At 38.4% G+C, this 15,254-nt stretch overlaps 1 protein-coding gene and 1 long non-coding RNA gene across 3 annotated transcripts in view; one reads left to right on the top strand and one right to left on the bottom strand.

The window, feature by feature from the left end:
• The window catches only part of LOC307175267, a 76,815-nt gene that overhangs the window by 2,069 nt on the left and 59,492 nt on the right, over window positions 1-15,254 (bottom strand). The window lies entirely within an intron of this gene.
• The window catches only part of ZNF37A (zinc finger protein 37A), a 61,827-nt gene that overhangs the window by 32,114 nt on the left and 14,459 nt on the right, over window positions 1-15,254 (top strand). For both annotated transcript variants that reach the window (XM_079900238.1, XM_079900239.1), the window contains 2 exons: window positions 4,208-4,334; window positions 4,617-4,712. In XM_079900238.1, coding sequence (XP_079756364.1) covers window positions 4,208-4,334; window positions 4,617-4,712 — 223 coding nt within the window. The remainder of the gene's footprint in view (window positions 1-4,207; window positions 4,335-4,616; window positions 4,713-15,254) is intronic.

Genomic DNA, 15,254 nt, shown 5'->3' with positions numbered 1-15,254 from the left:
TCCAAACCATTGCTAAGATTGATGTCAGAGAGCCTATTTATTTTTGAATTTTATTTATTTTTTTATACAGCAGGTTCTTAATAGTTATCCATTTTATACATATTAATGTATACATGTCAATCCCAATCTCCCAATTAATCACACCACCACCACCACCCCCTGCCACTTTCCCCCCTTGGTGTCCACACATTTGTTCAGAGAGCCTGTTTTTTGTTTGTTTGTTTTTGCCACACAGCACAGCTTACAGGATGTTAGTTCCCTGACCAGGGATTGAACTCATGGCCCCTGCAATGGAAATGCAGAGTCCTAACCACTGTACTGCCAGGGAAATACGCTGTGTATGTTTTCTTTTTTGTTTTTAAATTAATTTTATTTATTTATTTTTGGCTGATTGGGTCTTCATTGCTGCGTGCGGACTTTCTCTAGTTGCGTTGAGCAGGGGCTACTCTTTGTTGCAGTGTGAGGGCTTCTTGTTGTGGTGGCTTCTATTGTTGTGGAACATGGGCTCTAGGCGCACAGGCTTTAGTAGTTGTGGCTCGCAGGCTGTAGAGCACAGTCTCAGTAGTTGTGGCACGTGGGCCTAGTTGCTCCAAGGCATGTGGGATCTTCCCGGACCAGGGCTTGAACCAGCAGGTCCCCCCTGCATATGTTTTCTTATAGAAGTTTTATGGTTTCAGGTCTTACATTTAAGTTTTTAATTCATTTTATTTTTTATGGTGTGAGAAAGTAGTCCAGTTTTCCCAGCAAGAAGCTGTCTTTTCCCCATTGTATATTCTCACCTCCTTTGTGGTAGATCATCTCATACACTTTAAATTGTCTCTAGATTACTTATAATACCTAATACCATGTAAATGCCATGTAAATAGTTGTAAATACAATGTAAATTCTATATAAATAATTGCTGTTATGTGGCAAATTCAATTTTGCTTTTTGGAACTTTCTGGAGTTTTTCTTCCCCCAAATATTTTAATTCTGTGGTTGGTTGAATCTGTGGATGTGGAACCTGTGCATATGGAGGGCCAACTGTATATAGATATGTTTAAAAAAAAAAAGTGTCCTGACTTTATAGAATGGCTGCACTTCAGCTTTGGTTTTCATTAACTGCTGGATCTCCACAGAGTGGAGGTCCACCAATGTGCCCTAGGAGTCAGTTACTTTGTCAGTGATTTACTTTACCAGTCATTCATCTTAGCACCTATGCTGACCGCTGGCCCTGGTTGGAGGGCTTAGAGATTGGTAGTCTTTGGCTGTGGCTGGAAGCCGCTGCTTCTGCCCACTTCTGTGCTTGTATAAATTGTAGGTACCATGCTTCTAGTTTCTTTTGTCTGATACTATCCACTTATATCATCCAGAAGTTGCACAAAATTGTCTTTCTGGTGTATTCTGTTATTGGCACATTTGTTTGTTTTACTTTTGTTTTATTGTTTCTTCCACTTATATTGTTGGAGGCATCAGAGATAGATGTGTGTTTTAAGTCCACCATCTTTAATTGGAAGTGTCAGTTATTTGTGAAACTGTGTTGTTATTTCCCACTATTCTCTTGTCATCTGGTTCTGTTCTTACATTTCAGAAAATTTCTTCTCAGCCTTCAAAGCCTATTTTTCTTTTTTCTGCCAGCCTCTCAAATATTGGTGATCCCTTAAATTCTGTGCTGGTATTTTTTCTTTCCTCAATTTGTCTCCTCTGTGACCATCTGATTCACTCTGGTGACTCCAGTGACAGAGTTGCAATTTTCACCCAAATCCTTATTTTCATACTACACTTCTAAATTCCAGATTCATCTATCCAAACTTCCAGTTGATATTTCTACTTCCATGTTCTGAAGATATCTGGCATACTGTATGTCTAGCGTCTGTTTCATTGTCACTGTGCATCTACCCTGCTCTTCCTCCTGTTTCCCCAAACTTGACAAGAGGTTTCCAGAACCTCCAAGGCAGATCATGCAGACCCTCTGGGAGTAACTCTTCCTCTCTTCCTTTGCTCAGCAAGTTCCCTGTTTAGCATCTCTGCTAATAATATAGGCGACTCCCCTCTTAATAGAGGCGATCCAGCACAGATATTTACAGCGTTGGGATTACAGCATGTGAATTGGCCAGTGGGCAGGTACCTTTCCAGGACATGCACAGGACTCAGATGTTGTTACAGAAAGGTCCTCCTTAGAGCCCACTGGATATCAGTATTTTCCCTCAATCAGAATCCAGAATGAAAAGTTCCCGATCAGGTGTAGACTCTGGGATTGGAGAAAGTGTACACATCTCCAGTGGAACTCGCACAGTAAATAGTGACAGATTGCAAACACTGCCCTCAAAAACATTCTCTCCTGTCTTCCTTAGCTTGGTACAGCTCTGTCTGCAACAAGACCCTGAGAAAAGGCCATCAGCAAGCAGTGTATTATCCCACGTTTTCTTCATACAGCCTTATTTTGAGTTTCTTTAGCAGATGAAGGAAGAAAGCCAGAGTTTAGCACTTACACTGTTGCCTCCTGCTTGTCACAGGCCATCCACAGCACCACCTCCAGCCTCACCTTGGACTAAGCTGGAATGGGATTTTCCTGATGACAAAGATTCAAACTGGGAATTCTAGGGCTGCCAAATCCTTTCATGTCCTATATACTTGACACTTCCTCCCTGCTGCTTTTTCTTCTGTATTGCTAGGTACAAATACTAGAATTATACTTGAAAATACAGCTGGGTGCACTACAGAATCTATCATTTAGGACCACTCTGTTCAAAGGAGCATGAGTTTATAGCCCCTGTGGTTAGCTCAGAGTGCTATAACTCCAGGGAAACTTTAGAATTATTAATCTAACTACATTTAGTGTCATCTGTTCTCCAAATTTTTTTCCCAAGCTGTGACTAGCTCTTCTTTTTGATCTCTCAATATAATTTTTGAGCCAGTTAAATTTTTCAGCATTTTGTTGCCCTCAGGAGAATGAAGCCTCAGAGGACATTGCTTCCAAGTACATTTTTTACTTCCAGATTCTCTAGTCTTTTTAATCAGCTATGTTAAATCAACAGGCTAGTTTATCCTGGCATCAAACCCATTTTTGATAGAAGGGGAAATGTTTATACTTTCCCATTTTCTTCTGTTAATACTTATGGTAATATCAAACTGAGCCTCACACATTAAATGATTCACTTGAAAAAAAAAACAACAAACCAACTTTGGGATCATTGCTTCCTCGGCAACAATTAGTTTATATAACTAGGACGGAAGTGTGTATTTCCATTTCACTATTGGCTTCATACTGTTCACAGCAATGACCTAGGGTGAGTGGAGATGGGGGAAGAGAGAGAGACTGTGCCCTAAGGGAGTGTGCAAGATAATTCTGCATACATCATATACTGTCAGTCCTTTAGGGCATGGGAAGAAAATATTAGCTTATTTATATTTTTATCTGAGAAGAACAGAATTAAGCTCTCCTCATATGTGAATTGACAGTATTTAATTTATAGATAAATATAAATAAAACTGGTGGTTCCTCAAGAATTTTATGGATTAGATGAGTGATGAAATATTTGGATATCACCAACAGAATTTAAGCCAAATATATTCCCTAGTTTCCTCCCCTGAACGTTTTGCCCCTGCCTCTGCAGCCTCTATCTCATCACAGGTTCAGACCTGCTCTCCTGTCCTGTTGTACAGTCCATTGACTTGCCACATGTTTTTTCAGGTCTTCTTAACATTTCTTGCAGTTTTGACGCATATTTGCAAAGAAACTACTATTTATATTTAAGCACTGAAAGTTTTATCTGCTCAGTGAAATCCAGGGTGCTGATACTCTCACATGAACTTGCACAGAACCCCTTTATGATCTGTCTGCATTGTACATATTTGTGATATGGGTCCTTTAAGTCCTATGGTAGGTATATCTTTATATCTTTCCTTATGAGAATAAGCTCTTTGAGGCCAGGAAGAGTATATTTTTCAACTTGGAATTCTCAAAAACTAGGACACTTATAGGCACATAAAGGCATGCAGATATTTTTCCATTAAGTAATAAATTAATCCACCAATGGTATTTCTACCATGGTTTCTTGTTTAATCACAAAGTATAACACAAAACAAGCTATATAGTAGAGGTCCTTTTGTAACATGTTCTGGTCAATTTTCACCAGGATAAATGGTAAGAATTAGTCTTTAAAATTCTTTTTCCACATCACCTGACTCTGACCACTGCAGATTGAGCCGAAGTGTGTTTTTCTAGGGATCACTGTCATTCAGGGATGTGACTGTGGGCTTCACCCAGGAGGAGTGGCAGCACCTGGACCCTGCTCAGAGGACGCTGTACAGGGATGTGATGCTGGAGAACTACAGCCACCTCATCTCAGTAGGTAGGTAGCGCTTATTTCCCATGTAGACTCCCAGTATACATGTCCTTTTTTATTTACAGAAACCTGTGGAATTTTTGTAGTATATAATAATATTTAGGTTTGGGATTTACAGGTCAAGGACAATTTATCCCTTTTGGGTACCAGAAAGAATGTGTTGTCCTCTGCCCCATAACAGGATGAGATGAGCTTTTTTTTTTTTTATTGTATACTCTTTGAGAACAGTGTATCAAAGACCCTGACATTCATCCAATTTGTCTCATGTCATATAATTCTGATTCACAGGGTTTTGCATCCCTAAACCAGAAGTGATCCTCAAGTTGGAGCAAGGAGAGGAGCCATGGATATTGGAGGAAGAGTCCCCAAGCCAGAGTGTCCCAGGTGAGTCCGGGAGTATGAGCCAGACGGAGTTTAGGAGGAAACCAGATCACAAAGGGGTAGTTCAGAGATTAAGGCCATTGAAATGGTCTTTAGGAATCATGTTTTAGTGGCTCTGGACCTTTGGAAGTAGCATGTTAACATGACTCAAATATCCAGTGTCACTGAATCGTGCAGTGTCTCCCCAGTGTCACTCTTATACACAAATGGTATCCTTTTTTTTTAACAGATGTTTAAGTGTTCAAGTAAATAAAGTTTTGTATATGCATACACCCATATAGCCATTGTCAAGGTGAACATATGGAACATTTTTTTAGCACCCCAGAAGGCTCCCTGGTGTCCTCCTCCCAGTAAATAACATCTCCCCCTTCTATTATCATAGATCAAGTTTGCCTGTTTTCCACTTCAGGTAACTGTAGTCATACAGTAGGTACTATGTATATATGTGCACTGTGTATATACATACACACAATATGTAAATGTGTATATATACTATGTGTGTGTGTGTGTGTGTGTGTGTGTGTGTGTGTGTAGTGTCTGCCGCCTTTGGATCAGTACTATGTCTGTGAGATATATATGTCATATACATTAGTAGTTTGTTTATTGCTTTATATTGCTGTGCAGCGTTCCATCGTGACTATCCCAGAATTTATCTGTCCATTCTATTATTGAAATATAATTAGGGTACATATTTGAAACATACTTGTTTTAAAATACATTTATTTTGCATTTGGGGGTATTTGAAAAATGGTGTTATATTTTTTAATTGAAGTATAGTTGATTTACAATATTACATTAGTTTCAGGTATACAACAGTGATTCAGTATTTTTGCAGATTATACTCCATTATAAGTTATTACAAGATAATGGCTATAATTCCCTGTGCTGTACAATATATCCTTGTTGCTTATCTATTTTATACATAGTAGTTTGTATCTGTTAAACCAAACACCTAATTTGTCCCTCCACCTTCAGTCTCCCCTTCAGTAACCCCTTCAGTAACCATGTTTTTTTTCTGTATCTGTGAGTCTGTTTCTGTTTTGCATATACATTCATTTGCACTATCTTTTTAGATTCTATATGTAATTGATATACAGTATTTGTCTTTTTCTGGCTTATTTCACTAAGCATGATATCCTCTAGGTCCATCCACATTCCTGCAAATGACAGAATTTACTTTTTTTTTATGACTGAGTACTCTTCTGTTGTATGTGTGTATATATATGTGTGTGTGTGCATGTGTGTGTGTATATATAATTTTCTTTATCCAGTTGTCTGTCAATGGGCACCTATGTTGCTTCCGTGTCTTGGCTATTGTAAATGCTGCTGTGAACATTAGGGTGCATGTATCCTTTAAAATTAGTGTTTTCATTTTCTCCGGATATATACCCAGGAGCATTATCTGCAAATAGTGACAGTTATACCTCTTCCCTTCCAATTTGGATACCTTTTATTTTTTCTTTGTGTCTGTGATTGCTGTGGATAGGACTTCTGATACCGTGTTTAAATAGAAGTGGCAATGGTCTGCATCTTTGTCTTGTTCCTGGAAATAACAGGAAGGCTTTCAGCTTTTCACCATTGAGTATGATGTTGGCTATGGGTTTGCCATAAATGGCCTTTATTATGTTTAGATATGCTCCCTCTATACCCACTGTGATGAGAGTTTTTATCGTGAAAGAATGTTGAATTTGGTCAAATCCTTTTTCTGTGTCTAGAAAAAGCATTTTTTCTTTCATTAATGTGGTGTGTCACATTGATTTGCGGATATTGATCCATCCTTGCATCCCTTGAATAAATCTACCCACTTGATCATGGCATATGATCCTTTTTATATAATGTTGAATTTGGTTTGCTAATGTTTTATTGAGGATTTCTGTATCTATTTTCCTCAGAGATATTGGTCTGTACTTGTGTCTGGTTTTGGTATCAGGGTAATTGTCACCTTGTAGACTGAATTTGGGAGTGTTCCATTCTCTTCAGTTTTTTCAAATAGTTTGAGAAGGGTAGGTATTAGCAGTTTGTTATGTGTTTGGTAGAATTCCCCTGTGAGCCACCCAGTCCTGGACCTTTGTTTGCTGGGAGTTTTATTAGAAAAACAAACTATTGTGGGTTTTTGATTTGTAGTTACCATGTGGTTCATATATGTTGACCTAGAACTGTAATTATTTTAAACTTATAGTCATTTAAATTCAGGCACATTCTAGAAGATCTACATTCCCCCACGTTTTGGTTTTTAACATATTTTACATCTTCATGTGTATCTCTTAACTGTTTATTGTAGTTAGTTTATTTTACAAATGTTGTCTTTTAACTTTAACAGTAGCTTATTTTACTACATTTTTGCCTTTTCTGGTGGGATTTTCTCCATTCTATAGTTTCTTATTTCTTGTTGTACCTTCCTCCCACCTTTTTTCACTTAAGGAAGATCCTTTAACACTTCTTATAAGGTCAGTTTAGTATTGATGACTGTTATAGTTTTTGCTTGTCTGAGAAGTTCTTTATCTCTTCTTCAATTCTGAATGATAATCTTGCTGGGTGGAGTATCCTATGTTGGAAGGTTTTCCCTTTTAACACTTTAAATATGTCATGCCACTCCCTTCTGGCCTGAAAAATTTCTGCAGACAAATCAGCTGATACCCTTATTGGGGTTTCTTATACGTGACTCTTTCTTGCTGCCTTTAGAATTCTCTTTATCTTTAATGTTTGCCATTTTAATTATGATATGTCTTGGTGTAAGTCTCTGGGTTTTTCTTGTTTGGGACCCTCTGTGCTTCCTGGACCTGAATATCTATTCTTTAGGTTCAGGGTTTTGAGCCATAATTTCATCAAATATGTTTTCTACCTGTTTTTTATTTCTTCTCCTTCTGGTACCCCTATAATGAGAGCATTAGTATGCTTGATGTTGTCCCAGTGGTCCTTTATAAACTATCCTTCTTTTTTTAAGTTTTTCTTTTTGCTAATCTGATTAGATTTCCATTATTTTATCTTCCAGATCACTTCTGCATCCTTCTCTATCACCTATTCTGCTGTTAATTCCATCTAGTGTATTTTTCATTTCACTAATTGTGTTTTTCACCTCCAAGTGTTTTTTTTCTGTTTTCTAGTTCCTTGTTAAAATTCTTACTGTGTTCATATATTCTTTTCACTAGTTCAGTTATCATGCTTATTACTAATGCTTTACTACCTTTAGTAAATTATATCTGTTTCATTAGTTGATTTTGTTAGGGTTTTCTTCTTGTTCTTTTGTTTGAAACAAATTCCTTTGTCTTCTCATTTTTCTTAACTTTCTCTGTCTTTGTGAAATTAGGGGAAACAGTTACCTATCCTGGTCTTGGATTGGTGTCCTTGGGTGGGTCCCTATATGGTCTATGTGTGCCCAGTGGCTTTGGTGGGAGTATCTCCCCCCAGGGTATTCTGGCACCTACACCTTGCTGAGGGCTAGGGCTGGAGGTGGAGGGGCTAGAAGCCAGGTGTCAGCCAGGGCTCCTCCTATGCTCAGTGGTCGACACTGCCTACCAGGGCCAGGGCCGGTGTCAGGTCTTAAGTTAGTGGAGCAGAAGCCTGGAGGGTTGGGTCAGAGCTGGTTCCGTTCCCCAGAAGGCAGCAGTGGTTGGAGCAAGAGGGACTGGCGTGTGTGCCCAGTGCGAGCCAGAACACTGACTTGTCCTGGCCCACAAGTCAGTGTTCTAGGACACTCCTGATCTGCTGCCCCTCCCTGCACTGGTAGTGGCCCCCCCTCATACCATTCAGAGGTAGTGTCAGGTCCAACCTAGCTCCATGCCCCGAACTGCATGGGCTCCTCAGTAGCAACAGCCTTTGCCCTAGTGGGGAGCTGCACTGTGGAGCAAGAAGGGCTGGAGCGGGTGCTTTGTGTGGGCTGGGGCACGTGCTGGGTCAGTTGCAGGAACCAGCCCAAATTCTGCAGTCTCAGTCTGCTTCCTCTGCCTGTTCCCTGAGCAAGCAAGTGTGTGCACTTCAAGAGCAGAGTCCAAGTTTCTCACAGCTCCCCACACCGCAGGTCCCACTGGTCTTCATACCAGCCAAGAGGCCTTATCTTCCTGGTGTCGGACCCCAGGGCTAGGCTGCCCAATAAGGGGTTGGAACTGCTTCCCGGCCCCCCCCCCCCCAGGGAGGATCTTTGAGCCTCCTCTTCTGTGTCCCCTCCTAGGGGCACAGGTCCTGAACTGATTGTTTCTCTTCCCTTCCTTCCCAAATCTATGAATCTTTTTAATAGCTTTAGTTGTGTAAGAGTCTTTCTGCCAGTCTCCACATTGTTTTCAGTGAGACCTGCTCCAAAATAGATGGTTCCTGGGGGGAGGTGAGCTAAGTGTCCTCTACTGCTGCCATCTTGATTTCCTCTTCTGTAAGTATTCTTGTGTATGTCTTTTGGAGGACCTAAACTCTTATTTTTGTTAGCTGTAGAGCCAGAAATATACTTAGCTTTAGTAATATTTAAACTGTTTTCCAAAGTAATATTTAAACTGTTTTCCACCAGCTATGTAAGAGTTCCAGTTACATTACATCCTTCTGAGAACTTGATAGTCTAATTAATTTTATTCATTCTAGTCATTGTGGTGTGTTACTAAGTTTTAATTTCCATTTCTCTGATGACTAATGATGTTGAGCATCTTTTCATATGTTTGTTGCTTATTTGGATATCTCCTTTAGTGAAGTGATTATTCAGGTCATTTACTTTTTTTATATTACTAGGTTGTTGGTCTCTTACTGATTTAGAAATGTTTAACAATATATATATTCTGCGTATGAATCTTTTGTCAAACTTCATGTATTGAAAAGTAGCTTCTCAGTTACATCTTATCAATCACTTTCTTAATGATATCTTCTCATAAACAGAAGCTTATTAAAAAGACTGTCCTTCCTTCCACTGAATTGTGGTTTTTTTTGCAATTCACCTTTTATTTCCTTTTTTTTTTTACGACTATGTAACTAGAACCCAAGTTTGTGGATGAAGAGATAACCGTGACAGACAGGCCCCTTAGAGAATGAAGGGAGTTCACTCAGACATCCAGAGTTAACACACTGTGTTCCCCAACGTTGGAGGTTTGCTGTAGAGCTGGGCAGTTTTAAACAGTTGACGTTTCTATGTTTGGGCAGCCTAAGAGTGCTTGTATGATAATCATATAAGATGGTGAGGTGGGCATGGGCCCCAATTACTTATTACCTCTTTTCACATGGTGGAGCTAAGTGAAACTGTTAAAAAAATATTTCTCCAGCTTTTAAAAATACAAAGAATGATTTCCAGAATTCCCCAGGAAGTAAGAACTGTTCCTTTTGAGTTGAAGAACATATTGTATTTTCTACTTCACTGCAGAGGTACTTCCTACTCTAAAATATCATCATCTTTTCATCCACATACAAATTGTGGAACAGAGGGCAACTGGGGCCAGGCACGGAGTATGAAGAGGAATAATTTCACATCAGGTGGGCTGGAAGCCAATAGCTGAGTTTTTTTTAAATTTTTTATTGGAGTATAGTTGATTAACAATGTTGTGTTAGTTTCAGGTATACAGCAAAGTGAATCAGTTTTAAATATATATATGTATCCATTCTTTTTCAGATTCTTTTCCCATATAGCTTATTACAGAATATTGAGTAGAGTTCCTTGTGCTGTAAGGTAGGTCCTTATTAGCTACATAGTAGTGTGTATATGTCAATCCCAATCTCCTAATTTATCACTTGCCCCCATATTTCCCCTTTGGTAACCATAGGTTTGATGTCGAGATCTGTGAATCTCTTTCTGTTCTGCAAATAAGTTCATCCATTTCATTGTAAAATTAGATTCTACATATAAGTGATATCATACGATATTTGTCTTTCTCATTCTGACTTACTTGGCTTAGTATATGATAACCTCTAGGTCCATCCATGTTGCTGCAAATGGCATTATTTCATTCCTTTTTATGGCTAATATTCCATGGTATATATATGTACCACATCTTCTTTATCCATTCCTCTGTTGATGGATGTTTATGTTGCTTCCATCTGTTGGGTATTGTAAATAGTACTGCTATGAACATGGCCGGGGCAGGGTGTGTGTGTGTGTATCTTTTCGAAGTATGGTTTTCTCTAAGTATATGCCCAGTAGTGGGACTGCTGGGTCGTAGGGTAGTTCTATTTGTAGTTTTTTAAGGAACCTCCATACTGTTCTCCATAGTGGCTGTATCAATTTACATTCTCACCAACAGTGCAGGAGGGTTCCCTTTTCTCCACACCCTCTCCAGCATTTATTGTTTCTAGATTTTTTTGATGATAGCCACTCTGACCAGTGTGAGGTGATACCTCATTGTGGTTTTTGATTTGCATTTCTCTAATGATTAGTGATGTTAAGCATCCTTTCATGTGTTTGTTGGCAATCTGTATATCTTCTTTGGAGAGATGTCTATTTAGGTCTTCTGCCCAATTTTGGATTGGGTTGTTTTTTTGATATTGAGCTGCATGAGCTGCTTGTAAATTTTGGAGATTAATCCTTTGTCAGTTGCTTCGTTTGCAAATACTTTCTCCCATTCTGAGGGTTGTCTTTTGGTCTTGTTTACAGGTTTCCTTTGCTGTGCAAAAGCTTTTAAGTTTCATTAGGTCCTGTTTATTTCTGTTATTATTTTCATTACTCTAGGAGATGTATCAAAAAAGATCTTGCTGTGATTTATGTCAGAGCATGTTCTGCCTATGTTTTCCTCTAAGAGTTTTATAGCATCCGGCCTTACATGTGAATTGCAGTTTTATCTTTGTCATCTATCAGGTGATCATATATGTATGTTTCTGGGCTTTCTTTACTGTTCCATTGACTGATTTATCCATCTTTATGACAATACCACACTGTCTTTTATTATAATATTATAAGTCTTGACATCTGGCAGAGTTAACCTTCTAGGTTTGCTGTTTTCTTCAAGATTCTTGGGTATTCTACAGCATTAATGTTGCCAAGAACATCTTTAGTCTACACAATGTATTAAAATGATATCTATGTTTTTAGACATTCTGGACAATTCTATACTGTTATAGGTCTTTTGTATTTTCATTAACAAGGTGATTCTAAAATTTAATTTCCATAAATACAGACACACCTGTTAGGACGTTATTTGGGATTGCATCACTCATTTGGGGGAGAACTGACATCTTGACCAGGTATACCTCTACTTAGGTCTTTAAATTCTCAGTTGAGCAGTTTTGCTGATTTTTCTTTAAATATATTCCTAAATATTTTATATTATTTTTGTCTTTATACTAGCATTAAACAATTATAGAAAAAACAGTACAAATAGTATATAGAAAAACTTTATGTTTGCACATTTACCTTGTATCCTGCAACCTTGCTGATGAATTCACTTTTTCTGGTAGTTGTTTTGTAGATTTGTAAAAATTTTCTATGTCAACAATTCTGTCATTTATGAATACAGACTTTTTTGCCTTTTGTACTGGCATTCCTAGCCAGTAGAGTGTCGTACAGAAGTTCTGACCTCAGGGAGATACTGTTCAGTATGTTACCATTAATTTTGATGTTAAGGATTTCTGTAAATGCCCTTTATCATTTTAAGGATGTTCTCTTCTAGTCCTCGAGTTTTTAAAAAAAAAAAACATGAATTCAGTTTTGTCAAACGCTATCTATCTCTGTATGAGATAAATCATATGGCTTCTCCTACTTATTCTGTTTGTACTGGTGAGTAGTCTTGATTAAACCAATCTCATATTTCTGAAATACATCATCCTTGATCATAATGTATTCAGTTTTTATAATCACTGAGTTTTTCTGTGTGTATTCTGTAGCTATCCTTTGTTGTAATCTTTCCAGGTTTGGGGTTGGAGACTGTTCTATTTTCGTAAGATGAGTTGAGCATTGTTTCATGATGATTTTTCAAGATTGTGTTATTTATTTGCAAATTCAGAAAGCCATTTCAGTCTGAAGTTATTTTTATGGAGATTTAAAATTTCAGAGTTAAATTTTTTACCTTGATTAATACATAAATACAATACATGTAGTTTCTGGAACAGAACACATGGTGAAATATTATTTACGTAAAACCAAATAACAACTGTGTAGTTCCAACGTACCTTAATATCTTACTCTTGGTGCAGTGAGACAGAAGCTAGGTGTCCTACACATACACACAAAGTTGGTATTGCAGGTGAAGAACACTGATAAAATGAATCTGGGCTTGCTCCTGTAGAAGGGAGAGGTAGCTGTCCTACTCTTTTAAAAGGAGAAAGAAAAACCTTTGCTCCCTTGGGGAGGATCCTGAATTCTTTCTTTAACCTTTTGGTATATAAATTTCTTCAGGGGAAAAAAAAGACCACTGTCTCCAGCTTCACACCTAGGATGTCATCAGGGCTCCCAGGTTTCAGCACCTGCACTGAAATGTAAATCTCTCTAGAGTTCTACCCTTAATAATTACTCTCCCAATCTCATTCTTTGACCTTAGGTTCCAAGTTTCATTAACATTTGCTCACAAAGGCCTAACTGTGTAGAAAAGTAACATTATTTTCCAGAGTCCCACAGTGCTACTCATTTTACTTCTCCATAGGTGACTTCTGGCCGGTTTTTCTACCTATGTGCTATTCCTCATTTTGTTTTAGCCTTTTAACAATGAAGGTCTGTGGTAGAAAGCTGGATAGTTTCCTCTTCAAATTCTTCTCTTAGCCTTTTGCCTGGCCCAGCTGTACCCAGGTGCAGCAGGGTATACTAATATTTTGCCTACACTTTGCCTTGGTCTGCAAGGAAGAAGTCTGTGGCACATTTTGCCATCCATACAACTCTGGCCAGTCAGTTGAAGCTGATTTAAATGCCTTCCAGGCTGAGGCGAGATCATGTATCATTTCAGCTAAATTTAGGAAAAAATTCCACACCTCTTTCTAGTGGAATAACAGCACTATAGGTAAAACTCCTCACAGACTGAGAGTCTGAGGTCTCTTTCTTACACTACCAGGTGTTTGCACAAATACTTGAACATTTCTGATAACTATCCCTATGTGCAAATCACACACATATTCTGATGTAGTAGCCACAAAATAACACAAAGCTGTTTTTTAAAAATTACCCTTGTGAATGATGTCAGCATCATGGCAGTTTGAGATATTCATTTTGTCACTCCCCTTCAACCATCTGTAACTCAAGAAATCCTCTGCCCAACACACCAGGACACCAAAGAAAGAGTTCCATACATCATTACATCTACAGGTGGGTGGATGAACACAGAGGAGACAGAACCAGGGTAACAGCAAGGAGTAGATGACAGCAGATGAAAATGAGCAATTTATAGGGGATTAACAGCTGGGCTTACCCAAAGAAAAATATAGTCATTCTAGATTTGTAAAATGATGGCTAAAAAATATGTTTTGTCTCAGTGATACTTTAAAAAAATATATTGTCGGGCTTCCCTGGTGGCACAGTGGTTGAGAGTCCACCTGCCGATGCAGGGGACATGGGTTCATGCCCTGATCCGGGAAGATCCTGCATGCCGCAGAGCGGCTGGGCCCATGAGCCATGGCCACAACAGTGAGAGGCCTGCGTACCACAAAAAAAAAAAAAATATATATATATATATATATAGTCAGTTCTCAAGGGCTTAATTTCCCAAGTATACAAACAGCTCATACAACTCAACAACAACAAGAAAATGGGCAGAAGACCTAAATAGACGTTGCTCCAAAGAACACAAAGATGATGATAGTCAATAGGCACATGAAAAGATGCTCAACATCACTAATTATTAGAGAAACGCAAATCAAAACTACAATGAGGTACCACCTCACACTGGTCAGAGTGGCCATCATTAAAATGTTTACAAATAACATGCTGTAGAGGGTGTGGAGAAAATGGAACCCTCCTACACTGTTGGTGGGAATGTAAATTGATACAGCCACTATGGAGAACTCTGTGGAGGTGGAGGTTCCTCAAAAAACTAAAAATAGAATTGACATATGATCCCACAATCCCACTCCTAGGCATATATCCAGACAAAACTCTAAGATACATGCACCCCAATGTTCATAGCAGCCAGCACTACTTACAATAGCCAAGACATGGAAGCAACCTAAATGTCCACTGACCGAGGAATGGATAAAGAAGATGTGGTACATATATACAATGGAATCTTACTCAGCTATAGAAAAAAAGAATGAAATAATACCATTTGCAACAACATGGATGGACCTAGAGATTATCATACTAAGTGAAATAATTCAGAAGGAGAAAGACATATACCACATCACTTATATGTGGAATATAAAATATGACACAAACAAACTTACATATGAAACAGAAATAGACTCACGGATATAGAGTACAGACTGGTGGTTGCCAAGGGGGAGGGATGGAGTGGGTGTTTGGGATTAGCAGATGTAAACTAGGATATATAAGAGTGGATAAACAACAAGGTCCTCCTGTACAGCACAGGGAACTAGATTTAATATCCTGTAATTAACTATAATGGAAATGAATATGTAAATGTATATATATATATATATACATATATATATATATATATATAAAAATAACTGAGTCACTTTTCTGTATACCAGAAACTAACAACA

This window comes from Stenella coeruleoalba (assembly GCF_951394435.1).
Source record: "Stenella coeruleoalba genome assembly, chromosome: 16".
NCBI lineage: Eukaryota > Metazoa > Chordata > Mammalia > Artiodactyla > Delphinidae > Stenella > Stenella coeruleoalba.
This window is presented reverse-complemented; position numbering and strand designations above follow the sequence as displayed.